The sequence below is a fragment of the Pogoniulus pusillus genome, chromosome 4 (genome assembly GCF_015220805.1).
Source record: "Pogoniulus pusillus isolate bPogPus1 chromosome 4, bPogPus1.pri, whole genome shotgun sequence".
In the NCBI taxonomy this organism is placed as follows: Eukaryota; Metazoa; Chordata; class Aves; order Piciformes; family Lybiidae; genus Pogoniulus; species Pogoniulus pusillus.
Genome location: NC_087267.1, coordinates 32,836,217 through 32,859,433, shown reverse-complemented (window position 1 = coordinate 32,859,433; position 23,217 = coordinate 32,836,217). Strand labels below are relative to the sequence as shown.

General features: G+C 41.4%; 1 protein-coding gene across 2 annotated transcripts in view; it reads right to left on the bottom strand.

The window, feature by feature from the left end:
- Window positions 1–23,217, bottom strand: part of RELN (reelin) — a 314,867-nt gene that overhangs the window by 201,631 nt on the left and 90,019 nt on the right. For both annotated transcript variants that reach the window (XM_064142519.1, XM_064142520.1), the window contains exon 3: window positions 21,509–21,644. In XM_064142519.1, coding sequence (XP_063998589.1) covers window positions 21,509–21,644 — 136 coding nt within the window. The remainder of the gene's footprint in view (window positions 1–21,508; window positions 21,645–23,217) is intronic.

The following is a 23,217-nucleotide window of genomic DNA, read 5'->3' as shown; positions in this document are numbered from 1 at the left end:
TTAGATACATTCAATCAACTACAACCTGAATCTTATTCAAGTTTCTACTCTCAGGTCTTCTCATCTATGCTTGCTACAACAATGTCCATGTTGTCTTGCTGTAGGTGAATACTTCACTTTTGTGGAAGTGTAGGAAATGTAGGGAATCCTTCACCTTTTGCAGCTGTCAGCCATGTTGTGCAAACCTGTTCTGCAATATTTTCCACATAGCTATTTCTTCTTCCCAAAAGTCTATCAAAAGGAACATTCTAAAGAATTTTTGCTCTGTTGGTTTTGGGAAGCATGACTGAAACTGCTCTGCCTCATAGACTTCTTATGCACAAGAAAATGCATTAAGTTTCAGAAAGTATTTGTTTTTAAAATTCTAAGGTTTATTCTGTAGAGCATAAATATTGGTCCTGCTGAATTGTTTTGGAAAGGAACTGCACCTTGCACTTCTTGCTTAAAAAAAAACCCAACAACTTTCTGTGGATGGATGAACACTTCTGAAACTTGTATCAAAATGAACAAGAAAATCCTATTTTCATTTATGGGAATTCACTTTCAAAAGAGGATTTAATGTCTAATGCCTTGCACTCCTGAAGTCAAGGATAGTAGACCACACTGCTTTGGGGGTTTGTGATGAACTCATTGGTTAGTGCTTTAACTCACTGCATTTTCCCCATGCATTTGCATGCAGTGGGGGTGTGGATGCAATCATTTCCTTCCTGAAACAAGGAGTGGTGATTTCTAAGCCATGTGTGCTAGTTTGAACCAGAGTAGAATGTTTTGGTGAGAAGAACTAGATCATAGGCTGTGAAAGGAAAACAGTGGTGATGTCTACTCCCCTCAGAGTCTCGCAAAGGAGTTTGGGAAGAAGAAATGAAAACATTGGGTAACACTCTCGCCATTTTCCCTCACTCTTTGCCTTGGGCTGCTGGCTGAGCAACATCTTACTCCCTAACCTCACCTTCCATTTGGACTAACCTTTGCTTCTTAAGCTCTTGGCTGAACCTCTATTCTTCCTTAGGACTGGGGTAAGGTTGAGAGGGGCAGGGGGAAGGTGCAGGGGTGGTTGAGAGCCCCTCCTGGGGACTCAGGTTTCTGGGAGGGGAGTTGTGTTCCTGTATTACCTTTTACTTTGTATATTTCTGTATGTAACTGCATATACTGTAAATATCTGCTTGTATATTGTGCTAGCTGTAAATAAATAGCTTCATTTATATTCCCAGAGCCGGCTGAGACTAGTCTGGGTAATTTCTAAACTGTGGGGGGGTGGGGAACACCCAAACCATCACAGGGTCATCACTTGTAGCCACATTGGTGGTATCTTTCTCCTGTCAGGGGGCCAACAAGATATCACTGTAGGGGGAAAGAAGAGCCAAGCAGGTGTTCAGGACAAAGCATTTTGGGAAGATTTCAAATCAATAAGATACTAATGGGAATTCCTTATTTTCACATTTAGAATATTTTTTTTTTCTAGAAGAGTTACAACTACCTGAAGGGAGGTTGTAGCCAGGTGGGGGGTGGCCTCTTCTCCCAGACAACCAGCAATAGAACAAGGGGACACAGTCTCAAGTTGTGCCAGGGAAAGTATAGGCTGGATGTTAGGAGGAAGTTCTTCACAGAGAGAGTGATTTCCCATTGGAATGGGCTGCCCAGGGAGGTGGTGGAGGCACCATCCCTGGAGGTGTTCAAGAAAAGACTGGATGAGGCACTTAGTGCCATGGTCTAGTTGACTGGCTAGGGCTGGGGGATAGGTTGGACTGGATGATCTTGGAGGTCTCTTCCAACCTGGTTGATTCTATGATTAATTCTAAATAGTATCTAAATCCTGTTTACAAACTGGTTAGAATTTGAAATTGCAAAACCAAGGCAAAAAGAGGATATCAGAAAAAAAAAAATTCTTCCTGCTTTGTGAACAAAGATTTATTGTATTTTAAACTGAATTTTCCCTCAGTCTAAAATGTTTTAATCTCAGCAATAAGGTCAAATACTGTCTGTCAATAAAGTTTTTACCGTTTGACTCTTTGTGGCCCTAGCCCTATAAAGAGAACAGAAATACCATCTAGGGAGGTATGTCAGAACTCTGTAATGGGCTTCTTTTGCATCCAAGAAAGCAAATCAGACTGATGTTTTCATCCCCTGAAACAATAAAAGCATGACTTAGAGCAGATAAAGTATTTTCTTCTCATTTTTGTATCTTGAGTGATGATATAGAGTATACTTTGTGACCATTTCAGAGAGAGAAGTCACATAAGATGGAAAATAAAACCATCTTCTATACTTCCTGCTGACTGCACTTCTGCTTGCCATTTGTCACAAGGCCACAGGAAAGAGAATTGCTGTCCCTACTGAATGGACAGCAGAGCCCATGGGCCCTGTCCTGCCTCCACTGCACCAGACAGGCAGCAGTGATGGCAAGCTGTGGTGACTAACACAGATGCAACTCTTTACTGTTTTGATTCATGCTTATTCCAAATTAGTATTTCACACAGGACAGGGCTTGAAAGCTGTGACATAAGAAGACTGAAATCTGATTTTTCTCTCAGTACTGTTTGGTTTATAGCACTTGGTTTCTGCTGAGAACATTTAAAATTATGAACATCCTGAATTATGAAGCATTCCTTCATTTTCATAAAGTATGTTTTTTTTTCTATTTTTAATTTAGTATTCTCCTGTGACAGTAACTCCTTTCAGGTATACATTGAGAATACATGATAGCTATTTTGGTAACTCCAAAAAACATCAGAGACCACATCCCGCTTCTTGCAGCTTGGCAATGAACAAACTTCTAGCAAACAACAGCCCTGGAGTCATCCACAGATCTTGCATAATCAACAGTTCCAATACACTGCATCAGCAGCACAAAGAGTTAAATCTTCACGCTTCAAAATTACCACTAGATGTGAATGGCACTGCCAAGAGGTCACATATACTCAGAACAATGCTGAAGGCACATTCTCAAGTCAGCCCTAGTCCTAAATTTAGGCTTTGCAAAAATAGCTTTGTTACAAAAGTTTAAGGGGAAATATTTACATAAAATTAATAAAAAGTAAGCCTATACTAGATAAATATTTTAGCAGCCTTTTAGATGCTCTGGATTTCAGTGCACTAATTCAAGAGGAATTTAAAGCAGTAAGTAAAGAGAGACTAAAATGAGGGTTTATTTATATTTGTACTCCTCTCCCTGCAGAAATAACAGTAATGAATATTAAAAAGTGATTTTAAGCATAATTTAAATAATCAGCAATAGTATTTATTACACAGAATAGGAGAGACTTATCTTTAAATTTGTATATTCCCTTAAGAATAATTTAAAGTACATTCATGTAAATATATTCCTTTTTGGCTTGGGGTAAAAATAATGATACCGTTTGCACCCAAATAAACACACACAAATGTTAGTCTCTTGACAAACTGCAGTGTACTGCTATATATTATTCTCACAGAGAGCATAAGTGCACACAGAGAAGGCCTGAAATGCAATCAGAAGGGGTATTCTAAAGCGTGGTTTTGATACCTTCTAGCCCAGCCTACACCCTAAATGAGAGACTGGAGCCTCTTATGAATTAAACATAATTCTTGATTTATGTTCTGTTACGCTTGTACCAAAAGCCATCGTTCCAGAGCGGTGTCACTGTGAATTCATTTAATGATATTGATGAGACTTCTTACACAGGGAATACAAAGCAACAAGCAGCGCAGAGCGCGGCTTGATAAATCACACCTGTAGAACACCAGGTAATAAATAGCATGCCATTAATTTACTCTAAATTATGCTAAAATACTTAAACTACTTATGCAGCAAATTATACATTCCTGCCATCCCTGGTAAAAATTTGGAACTTCTGACCAAGAGATGTTTTATCAAATCACATCATATATAGAATCAGTCAGGGTTGGAAGGGACCACAAGGATCATCTAGTTCCAACCCCCCTGACATGGGCAGGGACACCCTACCTTAGATCAGGCTGGCCAGAGCCTCATCCAACCTGGCCTTAAACACCTCCAGGGATGGGGCCTCAACCACCTCCCTGGGCAACCCATTCCAGGCTCTCACCACTCTCATGCTGAACAACTTCCTCCTCACATCCTGTCTGAGCCTACCCACCTCCAGCTTTGCTCCATTCCCCCTAGTCCTGTCACTCCCTGATATCCTAAAAAGTCCTTCCCCAGCTTTTTTTGTAAGCCCCCTTCAGATACTGGAAGGCCACAATAAGGTCACCTCGGAGCCTCCTCTTCCCCAGACTGAACAGCCCCAACTCTTTCAGTCTGTCCTCATAGGAGAGGTGCTGCAGCCCTCTGAGCATCCTCGTGGCCCTTCTCTGGACATGCTCCAGCATCTCCACATTGCTCTTGTAATAGGGGCTCTAGAACTGAACTCAGTACTCCAGCAGAACGGAGAAGAGGGGGAGAATCACCTCCCTCAACCTGCTGGCCACACTTCTGATGCAGCCCAGGATCTGCTTGTCCCTCCAGGCTGCAAGTGCACACTGCTGGCTCATGTTGAGCTTCTCATCCACCAGCACTCCCAAGTCCCTCTCCTCAGGGCTGCTCTCCAGCCATTTGCTGCCCAGCCTGTATTGTGTGAGGGAAGGGATGCCATCCAGACCTTGAGACCCCTTCCAACCTAAAGCATTCTATGATTTTATGATAAGATCACACATACACCAACAGACACACTATGCTTAGCCTGGCTCTCTACTCATTAAATACTGCCTTGTGCAATGGGATTTCAAACAGCACAATTTTGTCCAGAGAAGAGGAAACATTTTCCTTAAAAAAAATAAAATTAGAGGGCAACAAATGATGAATTTTCCAATTACCTGACACTAAAGATGGTGAAGAGTTGCTAATGCTAAGAGGTTTTGGCAGGGAAACAAGCTAATTTGATTCTTATGGCCTGCTTCCTAGCATTTTAATTTCAATCTTAAAATTTAAATAGAATTTCATTTCAATCTTAGGTTGTGCCAGGAGAGGTTTAGGTTGGAGATTAGGAAAAATGTGTTTGCTGCAAGAGCGGTCAGGGATTAGAACAGGATGCCCAGGAAAGTGGTGGGGTTATTGTCCCTGGAGGTGTTCAAGAAACGTGTGGATGTGGCACTTTGGGACATGGTTTAGTGGCCATGCTGGTGTTAGGTCAACAGTTGGACTTGATAATCTTAGAAGCCTTTTCCAACCCAAACAATTCTATGATTCTCTAAGTATTGTCTTTTCTGCAATTACTCAGTGTGAGCTATGTGTCTTTTTTGCCTGTGTCTGAGAAACACTAAACCCATTTCAAGTTACATTGATTACTTAATAAGTTTTTTAATTATTTAGAGAACCAGTTTCATAAGCTGTACAATATGTGAGGTAGCAACTGTAAAGATGAATTGTGATCCTGTCATGCAGATCATGGCTCGTGCCATGGATGTAACAACAGAAGTTCTCTTCCCCAGAAACTGCAGCCCAGTCCTGCCACATGAGCCCACCAGGGAAGTTGCTCACATAGGTTGGTGCACAAACAGGTCTTCCTCTTTACTGAATCTGCAAATGGTTACTGTGGTACCTCCTAATCTGACATTTTTATACTGGAAATTTAAGGACTGCCACAGCAAAATCAAACACAGCATCTTGGGAAGAATCCTGAAGTTGTCTCTTAGTGATTTCTACCTTTTCCAACATTTCTGTGGGCAGGGTGCTCATTTTCTGCACAAACTCTTCCAAGGTCTCACTTAAACCGGACCCCAGGAGCTTTGCAGTCTCACCACAAGCTCTCTCCTCTCTTTAACTCCCCAGATTGATTTTTCTGTTTCCACCCATTTTTGTATTTCCCAAAGTAATCCTAATGATTTGCCAATGGAAAACAAAGTAAATTATTCTTTTCAACTAACCTACCTGGAATTACTTTTGCCACTTAGCCTAACACTGTTTGAACCACATTTTAACGAATAAAATTCACAGAATCAAAGAATGTCAGGGGCTGGAAGGGACCTCGAAAGATCATCCAGTGCAACCCCCCTGCCAGAGCAGGATCACCTATACCAGATCACAGAGGAACGTGTCCAGATGGGTTTTGAATATCTCCAGAAAGGGATACTCCACAACTCCCCTGGGCAGCCTGCTCCAGTGTTCTGTCACCCTCACAGTGAAAATAATCCTTCTCATGTTTAAATTAAACTTCCTATGCTTCAGCTTCCACTCATTGTCCCTTGTCCTGCCATTGGGCATCACCAAGAAGAGCCTGGCTTCATCTTCCTGGCACTCACCCTATACATCTTTATAAACATTGATGAAATTGCCCCTCAGTCTCCTCTTCTCCAAGCTACAGAGCTTGGAGAATATATACTCTATACTAATTATATTCTATATATTTGAACTTTGACGCTAAAATTTAGCTTCATCTATCCATCACTGTGTACCAGTTTCTGGGAGATCAACAATTACGCTGCTCTCTGTAGGTTCTCCCATTGCTTTTTATTTCAACAGCCTCCAACAGCCCTATGCATACTAACAGCTGCAAAGTACTCTTGCACTTTAATACGTTTCAGCGGTTGCGTGAGCAGATTGAGGTCAGTATAATGCCCTCAAAAATTCTAGTGGAAAACCGCTGGTGTTACATGCATTAAATCTGGGGTGACCACAGCCCACACTTTTCAGCATAAAAAATTCTGAGCCTGACCCAGTTATCCAGCTTTGCTAATGGGTCCTTTGCACAAAAATTAAAAGGTTCCCAAAAAAATAGCACAGCAGAAACTAATCTCATATAACGCAAGCACTAGATACTGGCAAAGCATCAGGACTTCAGTCTGTAGAGACCAGGCTCAGCTGTAGAATAAAAAAAACCACTAAAATATAAAGATATAAATATCAAGATATAGTTCTTCTATGAATGACAGCCCAAATCATTACTGTTTTTGTAGCTACCATCTCAGCTATATTTCCTAATTAAAAAAAAACCCTCTGAAATTAAATACTGCCAACAGCAAAAGTTCTATTTTTAAGTTTTGCCTTAGCTGAAGACTGCTCTTCTTCATTTGATGCTCTTTTGGTAGCACTACAGCTGATTTAACCTCACCCGTACAGACTATGAACTTCATACAGGCCTAGCAGGCAGTTATGGGTGCATTCTCCTCCATATGCTGCCCAGCTCTGGCTGGAAGTGCTCTTTGCCTTTGGCAAGTGCTTATTGAGAGCAAATCTGCAGGAATGCACAGGCATGACAGGTATTTTGACACTGCTGATTTTTATGCTAATTTTGTAAAGGGTCTGTCAGAATTTCATTATGAACCATATTTGCAAGGGGCTTATAAATCAACCATGAAATGTATTCTGTGCTCACACTTTCACACAAATATTTCCTAATAACATTATTATATTGTCAGTTTAAAGAAAACAAACAAACAAACACAAAAAACATTTAAAAAAAAAATTAAAATTCCCCCCCAAGATAGTTTATTAAAGTTCTATTCATCATTTTTTTTCAAATATAACCCAAAATATTAAAGATATAAAAGCACTGCTAAGCAGACTAATGCAAAGCTTTCAGCACTAGCAAACATTAAGCCTTATGATCTTGTTACTGCCTAGAAACCCAGTGAAGCTCATAAACCTTTTGTGAGCCCCAAAACACACACCCCAAGCCTCGGAAGTCAAGAGCACTGCAGTTGCAGGACTGGTTCCTAAGTAAAGGGATCATCCTTGGGAAGGTTTAATTACTCTGTCCTGGCTTTGGCACTCCTTGACAGCTGCAGCTGAGAATTTACATTGCAAGTCACACTCCGAACCAGAAAAGCCCTGCTGCCAAAAGTGAGACAAAATCCCAGTTCTGATGTCCAGTTTAACTACCTATGAGGCAGATACACTGAGAACCAGGAGTTGCTGATGCAAATAAACATCCTTTAGCAAACTAAATTACTTCAAGTAAGCTACATCTACAAGTGCAATCCACTATGATCTGTACCCACTATGCAATCTGTCAATGCCTGTTTCTGATTATTTTTCTTGGTTTTTTTTTTTAGTCTTGTAGCCAAAAGCATCCCAGAGTTCTGAACATACTCACAAACGGTAAACCTAGCTACTAGTTAGATCTCTGATGGGTTACAAATCAACCATGGAAATGTTCTTAGAAATATAAATCACCATTCCTGACATATACTAAATACTAGCAAAAGAGAGACTTTTTTCTAAAATTATCTTTCTTTCATTCATCCAACGCTCACTAACAACTCCTAACCATAAAGTATCCTCCTGAGATGCTTTTTTGCATCGCAACAAAGCATTAAGAGATCAACCTTTAAAAGCTTAACCAAAAGCCCAAGTGCAATCTATATGTTGTGAAACTAATGACTTTTATGACAATCTGCTTATCCACACATCACTCTAGCAAGCTGATGCACAAACTCCCTGTGTTTAAGTGTCTACAGGTTGGCCATATGGCACTGCAAAGCTAAGATTTACATTTGGCTTCAGTGTCACAATGATCATCTCTTTAAAGGTATAACTAAATACACTCAAATAGATGCATGAGGAATGTATTCCTTCTCGGAGCCTCAACATCAAACAATCTGCACTTTCTGGAAGCACAACTTATCCACAAGGACAGCAGTGCTCAGCCAGGCCTGTGAAGCTGCTCACTGCTGCTCAGTGTGTTCCTGGCACAGCTGAAGCTCATATGAAGGAGAAAGGGCTCACATAGGTGTTCTGTGTGCTGTCTGGGAGAGACTTTAGAAAAAAAAGGAGGAAATTATACATTAAATGAAATTATACATAAAAAACAAATGCCAGATGGGCAGAAACCTCCCAGCAGTGATTGCTGCAGATAAGCTAAACTAGAGGGTAGGGATGTGAGCTACGGCCAACATTAGCAAATAGCACAAAGAGCAACTCAGAAGCAAAGTTGCCTTTTTCATCCATTTTCTCACTTGACTCTGGGACTCTCTTGCTGAAAACAACAGGGGAAAAAAAATCGAGTAAAAAAGTTGAGGGCTCCACAGAGTAAGAAACACATTGCTCAAAGCCACTGCAAAGGACAACACCATTCTGTGAGGCAACGATGTTTTCACCATGTTAAGTAACAACAGAGGTCCAGTCTTATTTTATGTGGAGGTCACTCCAAAACAAAATCCTTGAAACAAAGAAGACAACAATTTACTCATAGATAAGTGGAACGATGACCTAATTGTCCATATGACTTAAAACACAAAGCTCTGCCTAAGAACATCAACATCTATGACCAACAGAACAGTGCCAGTTCCAGGAGCAAAGGGAGAGTAGCTCCAAAGCTGAGCACTTCACCCAAAGGAGAGGTCATCACTCTCTGGCAAGCAGGAAAATACCCAAACAGATTTCATAGCTGCTGGCAAGGTAAAGTGTCACAGATGAAATGTTTGTCCTTGCAGACATTACAGTAGAAACCTCACATGGCTTTCAGCTTGACTTATGTGCCGCAAGGGTAGCAGTATGTAGGGCACATATCCCTGGGAAAGCAGCCCAGGGAGCCCAGCTTCAGATGCACCAGAAAGCCTCACTCCAAGATTCCCAGGCATGTGCAGTTTCCACAGCCTGATGAAAGGAAAGGGTCTCCCCCAAAGTCCCTGAATGGACACTGGTATCTGACCAGTCATCCTCCTGCACATCTACCTCTCAACAACATCATGAATACAGGTCCAAGCAAAGTGGTTCAATTACTTCAGTAAACCAGGGATGCTACTGACTCTTTCTTCCATCTTTTCAGTAACAGATCAAAAGTCAAAGCAGTAAGCCTAAAAAAAATAGTCAATATTGACTCAATTCCCACGTTGACCCAAGGGCCTTCCTTCACAGAGTAGGGCTCTTCCCACTCACTTAGAAGACAAAACCTTCCATTAAACCCTGGCACTGTGCAGTTTCTTACAGATGGAAGAAAGCAGAAGGAGTTAAAAAAAATGAAGGAAAAAGCCTATCAGATCAACATGGAATCTGAGTTCTAATTTTTCATTCTTCCATGGGGTTAGAGTCCGTATATCTTTGCACAGGTACCTGCTATCTGTACCAGCACACAAATTTCAGGATGTCACACCAGGTCATACACAAGAGAAAGCTGAGCTCCAGCTCCTCCTAGCCTGCAATGGCTCCAGGTAAAACCATCATCACTATTTCAGCTTGAAGCTTACCTTGAGTGAGTTAATGAGCAAACCCACAGCCCAAACAGACCTACTGCTACCAAGCTCGGAATTCATATTCTTCAAGCATATGAAATGGTGTTGGAAACAATGAAGAAGAGGCATATGAGATCTCTGCCCAACATGCTCAGATCCTCCAGAAGCAGAAGTCCTCCCAGAGCTGGAAGCTTTATGGCCAGGTAAATTCTTCCACTCACTAAGCCATGGCATCTCCCCACAACCTTCACTCAGAGTGGGGAACGTTGACTACATTACAACCTTTTCAGACATGGTTTTGTATTAGTAAAGACAGCTACTATAAAACTAGTAAGCTGAAGAACCTCTAGTGTTAGTTCATGTTAGATTTACAGATGATGAGCATTGCTTCCACTTCACTGTTTAAAGAACAAACTTTTCTAATAACTGGGTCTAAGAGGCAGTGCTCCCAAGTGCAATCAGATATGACCATCTGATTTAAGTGCACTTCAAACACTTTATGTTATTTAAACTTCACACTCTTTTAGAGGCATCATTTTCCCTTTTAATTTTGTCAGTCTTCTAGGGAAGTTCCCAGTACCTCTTATACTGTCACAGCATCTTCAAGCCAGCTTTACAGCTCTTCCATAGTATTTTGTGTAAAGAAAAACTTTTAGTTCAATACCACAACAGCTGCTAATGAAGACCTCTAGGCTTTCTTCAAGCTGATAAAGAGAGAAAGACAAATATTTTAAGTAGCCATTAAGCTGTGCTACATCAATGGTGATTTACACAGAATTTCTATAGCAGCACACAGCACATCCCCTTTAATATCAAGTAAATTAATTGTGATCAATGATACTACAGCAGAAGGCAAATGAATTCTTAATGACAAGATACTCTGCATGTTACAAAAATAGAAGCTAACAAGAAACCACTTTGCTGCATTCTCCACATTAATTGTTACTACTGCATAGAAAAAAATGAAAGGAAAACATGAGTATTTTAAAGACTTTCACAGGTAGTCCATTTTACTGAAGGTAACTGGATTAGGAAAAAATAAAATCTTTCTAATATTCATTTTTTCCTCTACATTATTGGAAATTTATTTTAGCAGGTGTTAGATTAATTTAAAAGCTACCATCACACAATTCAGGGTGATATTTTTAGCCACTGAATACACAACTGGAGACTTTATGGGTGTCCTTGTCTCACTTTTACAACCTCTTTTGTTTGACTTGTAGGTTTTAATGTGCATCATAACACCTCCCATCCAGCAGCAAGAAATTCTCTGGGGAACACTTGCAGAAAATAGGACATTGAGTCCATAATTAAAGTAATCTCTTTCCAGGCAGATGCTTCAGTTGGCTCTGTTATCACACATTACAAAAGGCATCTTGAGGCCTATAAAATGTGCAGCAAATGGCTTTGGAGATGAGAAACAGCAATTTTTCATCTAATTTTGATCCATAGACATGTAAGTACTGTATTGCCACTTTTTGGTACAGAGCCAAATAACTATTGTGGTTGTTGAAATGAGCTTGGCAGTAACCAAAATTAAAGAGTACTCTAGTTTTTATCCCCAGTCAGGAAAGCCTTTTTCTAACCATATTTGCACTTAGCAAATAAGCATGCCATTTCAAATATGTGAGTTAATGCCTACATCTGGATTTAGAAGAAAGGCTTTCTACAGCTTAACTCACCATACATACTCTCTCTCTCAGCTTGTTAAAACCATTGTTCAAATGATGGCCCTAACATCTTCACTACTTTGCAACATGGTCTGTGATACTGATGGAAGTATGTCAGCTGTTTACCTTTTGTAATTTAGCACATTTAGGATGTGGCTCTTTAAATGTCTAAGAGAGCTCTGCAATCTAATTTGCTCCTATCAGTTATAATCCTCTACATAAACACTAACAGGAGCTGGATGAGTTTAGGGAGTGTGATTTTGGCTCCTGACTGCAGCTAGTGTGTGGGCAAAATGTCACAAACTGCTGACTTACTGAAAAAAACAACAAGCAGGTGAACTTCCTTCCATTATTAATCCCTTCAAACCTGTAATTTTAAATTCCTGTCTACTTGAAAGACCTGCTTGCTGTTCAAGACTTTAGGCACATTTTTCACAGAAAATGTCTCAAGTGCACATTACTGTGAGGAGAAAGTTCTTCACTGAGAGAGTCATTGGACACTGGAATGGGCTGCCTGGGGAGGTGGTGGAGTCACCGTCCCTGGGGCAGTTCAAGGCAAGGTTGGACGTGGCACTTGGTGCCATGGTCTAGCCTTGAGCTCTGTGGTAAAGGGTTGGACTTGATGATCTGTGAGGTCTCTTCCAACCCTGATGATACTGTGATACTACTTGGGTGAAACAGCCTATGTTGAGCTAAGAGTACTATTTAGAAGGCTGTAAGATAAGATGTTGTATTTGTTACATTTCCAATAAGAAGTCTTCAGAGTATTGCTGCATGTCTACATAATAACCCATAGATCATTAAAGTTCAAACAAATAAGGTGGGAAAAGTTAACTTGTGTGAACTAAGAATACAGAGCGAGCATCCTTACGTGTCCTTGGCTGGCTACACAAACGAAGCAAAATTTCAAACAGTTCATCTGAAGGCATTAATTTTAAAAAGTACAAAAAGTGTTGTCTAGGCTTTTGATGACAGCATGGACATGCCTGATTGCTCTGCTGGATCGAGGCCAGCGCTCAGCATCTTGTGGTATTGAGCTCTTCTCGAAGTTATTTCTTAATAGTCCCTCACAAGAAGTTCAATGCTTCCCAGAGAAACATACAAACAATACACTTATCTCAAACTTATTCATGCACCGGACACTTGTTGTATTATCTGCTGGAGAGGTGACATTGAAATGATCAGACCCTTTCAGTCAGCTGGGGAGGGGGGTAATTCCAGAGCTACAAAGGGCTTCCATGTGTATGCAGTATCTGATTGTATGGGCTTGTCTGCAGCAGTGAAATCGAGCTTCCTAAAGCATCTCTTGCAGTTGTCCCCTTCCTTTGCCTGTACTCATGCTTTTATGCACTGCATGTTTACCCCTGCAGAATGGTTCTGGGTATGTTTACTGCTCGCTTTTCATACAGCCTTCCTGAAAGGACTCACAGGAGCTGTTTCATGAAGCATTCTTCTGAGATGTCATTTTGAAAGGTTTGTTATCGATTGATTGTTAGCAGCCAACAGATATTCCATTTAATTCCTCTGTTACACAAGAAAACCTCCTAATGGAAGCAAACTACTGGAGTGTGTGTAATACACTTTATAGTCCAGTCATGTTTTCAAAATTAAGCCATCTTGAGAAAAGGGGAAGACAAAGCACCTCTTTGAAGGAAACAAAGACCCATGCTGCTGATAAACTAAAATGTGTTCTGAAAAATAATCCTGCAGTTAACTTTTAGAGAGAAAAACAACATTCTAGAGAGATTTTTAAATACAACTACTGGTAACTGTGTTACAGATTGTGAACTGATGAGTTCACGTACAAAAATAAGGGGTAGGTTGCTCAGAAAGGGAAGAAAGTAAAATCTAACCTCTGCATCTAGAACTGCCAAATGAATGTGAGAAGGAAAGTAATTCTTGCCATGATTGTTTCATTAGTTAGATAATACCAGTAGAAAATGATTGAATTTAATTTTGTTTCATGCAGGAGGTGCCAGTCTTACATGGACCCATGCCAAAATCTTAACAGAGTAGCCAAAGGCTATATTGAGCTGCCTTCTGCTATCATACAAGTACATAACATATATTAAATTTCTATCATGTGAAGAAAATAAACTGTCCAAATACTGTATCATCTTGCAGTTTCTATTCTGGCTTTACACAATGTTGGTGAAAACAGCATTTTGTGGGCTCGTTTATTTTCTTTTAGTTACGTCCAACTAACTTAGCAAGAGAGTTTCCACGCTTTTATTTTTAAGAACTATCCACATGCCCATTCTTCTTGGCTTTTTTGGGTCTGTTTTTCTTGCAACTACACACTCTGAGGAGCCTAAAACAGCAAATGGCCAGTTGTCTGCAAACTTGGAGGGAAGGTTAAAATCTGAACACTCCTCCCATTAAAGCGTGCTTTTAGTAGGTTTATCAGACATCTAGGAGAGTATCAGATAATAGGCTTTACCTCCAAGAAAAAAAGGGCAAAACCCCACAAGATTTTATGAATCTTACAAAATTGCCTTTTTTATTCATCAAAGGCCTACATGGGAACTAGACAGCAATCCATTTTGGTCAGTAGAGACTGAGGGCTTCATTCAGCTGCCTAATCATATCTAAAATAATTCTGAATTCCCTGTGAAACTAGCAGAGCTATAGAGACCTACACCTGCAGCTATCTCCTCCTGGGTGCAGAACAATGCCAAATCCTAGATGTCTGTGAAACAAAACTGGACTCCCATTAACTCTCAAGGGAGTTACAGCTGCCACATAAAGACCTAGCTGGGAGTATCTACATATTCCACCTTCAGTTGAAAACAATAGAAAACACTCTTAAAGAATGGAAAATAAAATGCTAACTTCTATCCTGCTCTGTGGTTATCTCTCTGTGCTCCAAACACATCTGGATACTTGCTATCATAGTACACTTTGTGCTACTGTCTTCTCATAACAATTCTGAGAGCACCCAAAAATCCTCAGTGGCCACCTCTGTTTATTCAAGTGCCACAAAAATTGATGAAACTCAGACAAGACTAGTAGACAAGCTCAGTGTAATTCTGCGGAGTCAGTTGGGTCTATGCAGCTTGGGATCATACTCAGAAGAGAGACAATGATCCCATGCACAGTGTTTGCATTTCAGTGGGAAATTAACAAACACAGAGGATAAAGAAGGTAATCTGGGCACCACATCAAAATAGGGCATGAGAGCAGAGCCAAGATCTGAATCAACTATTGGCTTGTGATTTCCAGAATGTTACACTTAATGCTGACTGACAGTACAACAATGCCCCTACCCAGGGAAGTGGAAAACCAAGCAAAAGGGTAATTTTTCTTCATAGCTCCACTAATCTGGCACATCATCAACAAACAAGTCCTGATGATTTTTTTTTCCACAAGGCATAAGTTATATCACTAGAGAAAAACAAACCTGTAACATTGGGCCAATGTCAGAATTACCCTGTCTGTAAACTAGGACTTCCATCTTATTTGGTGCCTGTACAACCTTTATCTTAAACAGAGTCCAAAACAACATTGAAAAGAGCGGTAAGAAATGTCCCCTCTCATCCTTACAATACAATAATGGTTGGGAAGAGAACGGTGGTGCTTAATTGAAGCTGGAGCTCAACAGAACCTTGCCGCCAAGGCTGCTTATGCACTTTGGTTTCCATGTGTGTTATGGCATACTCTTTGACAGGCTGCAAAGACTGCAAATCACAGCAACAACTAGGATTCAGCAAGCAATAAGCTATCTAATTGTACAATTCTGTGTCATCATGAGGACCAAAAACTTACAGGACTATATAATTAAGAGTTGAGTGATTACATGGAAATATGAAGGACCTAAGAGACTGTAATTCTCATATTTGTTATTTTCTGTTTACTTTCCAGTTTTAATATCTCTCTGTGTGTGATGACTGTGTATAGAGTAAACATAATTGTGTACTTAATCTTGAAGTTGAGTCTCTGTATTTCCTTCAAATACAAGAAAATAGCAGTAAATAGTGTTTTAAATGACAGTTTAGCTCAGTACTGTACAAGAGGAGTGTTGTTCCTTGAGTTAATATAAGCTTTTTCCCATTCTGCCTAGAGGACTAATAGAATCATAGAATCATAGAATCAACCAGGTTGGAAGAGACCTCCAAGATCATCCAGTCCAACCTAGCACCCAGCCCTATCCAGTCAACTAGACCATGGCACCAAGTGCCTCATACAGTCTGTTCTTGAACACCTCCAGGGACGGTGACTCCACCACCTCCCTGGGCAGCCCATTCCAATGCCAATCACTCTCTCTGGCAAGAACTTCCTCCTAACATCCAGCCTAGACCTATCCCGGCCCAACTTGAGACTGTGTCCCCTTGTTCTATTGCTGGTTGCCTGGGAGAAGAGACCAACCCCACCTGGCTACAATGTCCCTTCAGGTAGTTGTAGACAGCAATGAGGTCACCCCTGAGCCTCCTCTTCTCTAGGCTAAACAACCCCAGCTCCCTCAGCCTCTCCTCATAGGCTTTGTGTTCCAGGCCCCTCACCAGCTTTGTCACCCTTCTCTGGACACCTTCCAGCACCTCAACATCTCTCTTGAATTGAGGGGCCCAGAACTGGACACAGCACTCAAGGTGTGGCCTGACCAGTGCTGAGTACAGGGGAAGAATAACCTCCCTTGTCCTACTGGCCACACTGTTCCTGATGCAGGCCAGGATGCCATTGGCTCTCTTGGCCACCTGGGCACACTACTGGCTCATCTTCAGCCTATTATCTACCAGTACCCCCAGGTCCCTTTCTGCCTGGCTGCTCTCCAGTGACTCTGTCCCCAGCCTGTACAGCAAACCTTCTTGGATGTCTACTCAATATTTCCATAATTACTATCATAGGTTTTCTGTAAATGCTTTTAATAGGTAGCCAAAGCTCTCACTCACAATATTTGTGTTGTGCACTGTTTGTACAACATACTATTTCAAGCTTGTACATTAACACAGTTTTCAGTTTCCAGAAACAGGCTTAAACACATGAAAAGACCAGTTCTGGAGCAGAGTACTTCAAATTTCCCAGAAAGGAGTTGCATCATTAGGTGATTATGGAAAAGCCATACTTCTCAGAAAAAAAACAAACCATCTCCTCTCTTGAAGGTTTCTTTCAGTAGTTCAGCTGTCTACCTCAGCATCCAGTCCTGAACCTTTTCCAGGAACTCTGCTGAGAAGCAGTTGCCCCTGCTTCAGAAGTGATATGCCAGTGCCCTGGCTCAGCAATCACATTTCTCCTACCTCTGTCCTCACAGCTATTCCTGTCTGCACCATGAGCTGTGCTAATTAGGTGTCAGATGACAGAAGCTAGTATATTTAGTACCTGCAAGCACTTCTCCCTGTGTCACAATTTAAGACGGGTTGCAATAAGACACATCTCTTACATGAGATACAAGACACTGCCTGCAGAAGCTCAGTCCGCTATGAATCGAAGTTACAGTGAATATAAACACAGGCACAATTAGGATAAGGCATCTGTTCAATGAGTAACAAAAATGGCTACGAGGAAAATACTTATTTTCTAGACTAATTTCTATAGCAACCTACCCTACTTAATGCAGCAGCTGAACTTCTACAATAGAGCATGCTATGGTCAAAACACAATATGCTTTTGCAATGTAGGTCAGCTTTATCACTTTTACAAACCACTAAGTTAAGCCATCTGTAAAACAACAGGCTTAGCACTAAGACGTAACGCAGCCTGCCTCTCCGCTTAACAGCCATTATTATCCCTCCTGACAGGCTGGGCTTCAACTAGGTTAGCCTGAGCTTAGAGTAGAAATTGCAAGCAGTACAACTCAGCTGAAAGATGATTAAGATACTAATTCACAAATTTGCACACAGCCAGAGAAATTACTTGTTAGTGTAAAGGACTACTGCTTTTTCTGTGGTAAAAAGCATTTACAGATCTTGGCAATTTGATTAAGAACCTCTGGTCCTCAACACCTGATTGAAACAGCCCTAAGGTACTGCTAAGAAAACTGTTCTGCAATAAGTGATGCACTTTAACTTTTATTCCATCAACTCATCCAGAAGTATCCATGGTAAAAAAATAAACACCGAAAGATTACACTGAGATCTGTTACAGGGACATCAGCAGCTTTCTGTGTTTCTCTTAGAAATTCATTTTATAAAAGGGTGGTTCTAAATATTTAGTTATTAGCCAGAAAAAGGTACTTTGATTTTTTTTGAAAAAACAAAACAAAACAAAACCAAAACCAGAGAGACAGAATAAGCAACAACTTACACATAATGTTCATAACTTTTTCGCACAGAAGCAGCTACTTTTCCCCCATGGAGTGCAAAGCTCTTCACCACGCCTTGTCACAGTAAAATCAGGCCTTCCAAGTGAAACCCTGACCCAAGGAAAGATGCATGGCTCAGACAGGCAACATCATTGTCAGACCCAGCAGCGATACCACTTTGTGCCATGGAAGTAACTCAACTAACTAAAATTGTAGAGATGAGGAAATTTTCAGCAGGAAAGAAATTGTGCTGGCAAGCTGCTGTACAAGGTGTGAATCCCATCTGCTGCATACCTGCATCTCCTATCCTCAGGAATAATTCCATCTCCATTACAGGACCACCCTGCAGAACTGAGCCCTACATGCTTCCCTGCAGCATCCCAGTTCACCTCATCTCGGAGAATGAAAACTACTAGCTCTTCTTTACTGCAACAGCAGCAATACTTTGGGTGTCCTTCACTGGCTGTTTCAGTAAACTCAGCATGACCAGGAACCATCCCCCTTAGCCATACTGTGAGCTGCATGGCTGACTGGTAGCTGGAAACTGCCAAAGTTATGCCAGGAAAACTTTGGACAATTTACTGACAACCACATCATAGCAGGCAGACCTGTGACTGGGAATGTCTGAATTTACTATTAGCTTTACCTGGCTGCTAGTTGTTATGAAACTCAGCAGCTCAATATCTCAACTCCTTTGTCATATTTGTTTGGTTACCAATGGGTACCAGAGCTATGGGGGAGGACAGACTGACAATATAACCCACACAAATTATTTTTCTTAGGATTTCAGGTTTTTTCAAGACTGAGATGTAACAGAGCGCACTAAAAAGCATAGGTGCAGCAAATTTTGCCTGTGGCAGCTATAGGGTCATGATTTCCCTATGCCATCTCCATGCTCCCAGTGGAAGTCAATAGGAGAAGCAGTTAATAAAAGCTAGCCATATACTGGCTTGTGAGAGATTTGCCTGCTGATCTTTGTCCAGTTCTTCCCAAGTATTGTCCAGGGAGAGGGATCAACACTGCAAAAATCACACACCAAAGCTTGTGCTAATTAACAACCTTATTATCCATCCCCAGAGAGGTCAAAGACTAATGAGCTGATCTGAACCACTGATGTGCTGGCAACAAACAGCATAGGAAGCTCTTACCTATATTGCACTGTTGTCTATAAATTCAAATGCCTTTTGTACATATTTTATATTAAACTCAAAAGTAATTTAATTTGTATTAAATTTAGACAGATTTAGTCTAAACTGTTAAAATGTTGTGTTTAATATTTGATATAGAGAAGCAAATGGAGACAAACAAGGTAGCACCAACTCTGAAAATCCTGAAGTCAGAGAACTGGATAAGGCAGGCAGACTAACACTGCACACACACAAAAAATAGCTTTGTTTACTGGCAACTTGTGATTTAGTAGGCAGGGGAAACAACAGCTGTGTCAAGAAAGTGTGAACAACTGAAAAAAAACGAGGAGGAGGATTAGAGGTAAAACATATTCCTCCTCCCTCCACTCCCTTTCATTGAGTATCACATTTACTCAGAAGTTCTGCAGCCAGTTGTGAACCTGGAGCAAACACTGACTTTTGTGTTTGCTCCACTTGTCTGAATTTATCCTTCAGGATACCAAACTGATAGAACTGCATCACATCGCTCATCCTCAAAGAGACAAAAGTATCACCAATGGAGCCTCCTCACACCATGGACTGAGGCAATTTGTAAAGCCACTGAAACTGACAGACGCCTGGGCCAGGCTGCTGGGAGCAGCTGGGTTGCTGGGCTGATCAGTGCAAGATTAGACCTCTAAACCCTACCAGTTTCATGTACAGCAAGGCAAGAGAGTTTGCTGTCTCTGAATCCAGAATGCAGCTATGCATGCTCCAAGCAACAACCAAGAATACCTTCAGGTTTCTGCCATGCATGTTCTGTACACCGCAGCACGCCCCAGGACTGAACATGAGCCAACAGTGTGCCCAGGTGGCCAAGAGAGCCAGTGGCATCCTGGCCTGCATCAGGAATGGTGTGGTCAGCAGGAGCAGGGAGGTCATTCTGCCCCTGTACTCTGCACTGGTTAGACCACACCTTGAGTACTGTGTTCAGTTCTGGGCCCCCCAGTTTAGGAGGGACACTGAGATGCTTGAGCGTGTCCAGAGAAGGGCGACAAGGCTGGTGAGAGGCCTTGAGCACAGCCCTACAAGGAGAGGCTGAGGGAGCTGGGATTGTTTAGCCTGGAGAAGAGGAGGCTCAGAGGTGACCTTATTGCTGTCTACAACTACCTGAAGGGTGGTTGTGGCCAGGAGGAGGTTGCTCTCTTCTCTCAGGTGGCCAGCACCAGAATGAGAGGACACAGCCTCAAGCTACGCCAGGGGAGATTTAGGCTGGAGGTGAGGAGAAAGTTCTTCACTGAGAGAGTCATTGGACACTGGAATGGGCTGCCCGGGGAGGTGGTGGAGTCGCCGTCCCTGGGGCTGTTCAAGGCAGGATTGGACGTGGCACTTGGTGCCATGGTCTAGCCTTGAGCTCTGTGGTAAAGGGTTGGACTTGATGATCTGTGAGGTCTCTTCCAACCCTGATGATACTGTGATACTGTGACTGAAACACAGTGTAAACACCACTGCTTTTGAAGAGGGGCTGCTGCTGATAAGGTGAGTAATGGATCATACAAACAGGGAAACAAAACCGGGCAGTGCTGACCTAACCCTGTTTCTGCTGAAGCCAGAGATGAACTTTCCATTGAAAGCAAGGTAGGCAAGTACTCACTCAGGACATATGCCATTATGGAGTATCAGAAGTCATAGTTGTATTGGTATTTCTAAAGAGTTGTTTGTCAGTTCTTCTTCAACAAGGACAAACATGAACAAACCAGACAAACAACAAAAATACCCCTCCACACTCAACAAAACAAACCCCACCAAAAACCAACCCAAACCCACAACACTACCATGGGGGAGAAAACAAACAAAAGTAAAACCCCACACTCATGGGAAAATGAATCAACTCTTTATATGCTGAGCTCAAACCCCTCAACTCGGGGTGGGTTGGGGTGTGTGTCACATCTCACAAACAAGTATATTCACAGTCACTGTGCAAGCTAAAACCAAGAATTAATCTTGAACATCAGGGTAAACAAGAATCTGAGAAAGGAAGAGAATAAACAAGAGTATGGAGAAAAGCTGCATACATCTCATATCTCATTTTTTCTTCAGCAGCTCTAAAAAAACAGAATCTAGCTGCTACAACTTGATCAACAAAGGAAATTATTTTTAGAAAGGAATTATATTTAAAAGATCACACATTTTTCAACAGAGAAACACAGGGTTGGCAGTTTTCCTCAAGGTTCTACTATGCACAGAAGACTCTTTATCCACAAATAACTCAGTATTCTTGCTTCTTATTGATATCTACACTTTGCAGGACTGACTCCTTGACCTGTAAGGTCCATGTGGAGACAGATTAGACTAGTTCATTATCTTCTCATAGTCACTGAATGCATACATACATGAAGTTGACACAACCCGTCCCTGCAGGTGGAGCAATCCAAACAAAACTGAGGTTTGTAGTCGGGAGATGGCTCACGTGGGATGCAACCACACTGCACATAAACTGGTTTCCAAACTGGTGATCAGACATAATTCCTGGAAGAAAGACATGAGGGAGATAAACATTAACACATGTTAATGGCTCATTGCAAGGTGCTAACAGACTGGGAAATACATCTGCCATGTGTTTGATCATGGCAACATGCAATGAAAAAACCCCAAGTGTACCACTGAGCAATCAGAATTAATGTCAGTGAAAACACTGGAGCTGGCCCTTGCTTAAGCCAAGGCTGACTTTCTGTTTACTACTGTTATTCTTCAGAAAGGCCAACACCAGAAAACTTATTTGCATTTGCTGTAAATCAGTGTTATGCCATTACCTAGTTTACACCATTACAGATCTCAAATGAAATAGGGACTGAAGGAGAAAATGCTATGTTTTAATAAGCAAAATGAAGCTTTGCCTACTAAAAGACAACATCTTTCTGTAAAACACATCTACCTGGGGAAAAAAAAAACAGAGCAGTTTTGCATTCTGATCTGAAATAAAAGCAGCAACCTTCAACAGTTTTACCTGTATATATTCCTCTGATTATTTTTTTTCAAACCAGTCTCTAATACATGGATGAATGTAAATGTCATCTATTAGTCCTTCCTCCTGGAATTCACTGCAGTTCATCATTAGACAAACACGAGCCCATTCTCTTGAATGCACTTATCAGAAGGAAATGCCTTGTTCCAGATTCATTCAAATATTGAACCTTCAGTTCAGAAAATAGCAACATGGGCAGAAACATTGCTGATGGAATCAAAAGGAAAAGTAAATGGCATCAGGTACCTCTGTTCTCGGCGAGGTTAGCTGCTTGGTGGCTGCATCTTAGAAGCTTTACAGTGCCTGGTATGTCTTTTTGTTGCAATTCAAACAGCAGAGGAATGGAACCTATCTCTGCCTTTCAGAATTCTCTACTACTATATTTGACAACAGTTCTTCTGAAATGTAAATCCAGCAGTTTCTTTTAACCCCTCAGTCATACAGAGGTGGAGATCAAGGCAGAGATTTCCATTAAGGAGCAGAGTGAATCCCTCCTGATGCAAATCCCCTGCTCCACCTGGTGCCTCTCCAGGGGTGGCCATACCAGCAGCACTGTGCAGGAAGAGAGGCTCTCTCCCACAAGCAAACCATTTAGCGTTTTATAGATCAAAAGCAACATCTGAAATCCCATTCAGGTACTGCTGAGGACCATAGAATATAGTTCAGGTTTGCAGACGTTATTCATCCCTGAAGTCTATTAAATTCTCAAGCAGCTTCAGGTTTGGGGTGGAGAAATCCAACCTCGGTGAGTTTAAAGCAATTGTCCCACAAATGACAGGAGGGAGTGGATGATGGCAGAGGTGTCTGTATCTTTTACAAACAACGCCAGCCCCTGCTCACTTAAGATCATTCTAGTTCCACACTTAAGTATACACACAAGGTTTTCCACCATTCATGCTGTTAACACCCTTCAGCTGAAATCCTCAAGCAGTCCTAAAGCCTGCCGGGTCAGGATGGCCACAGAAAAGGCTTAGACTGCTCTGGGTGGAGCCCTTTTATTTGGAGAGCAGTAGGAGGGAAGTGGTATTTTCCCAACTCATCTGTAATGTAAGACACTATATGCAGATGAGGTTTGGT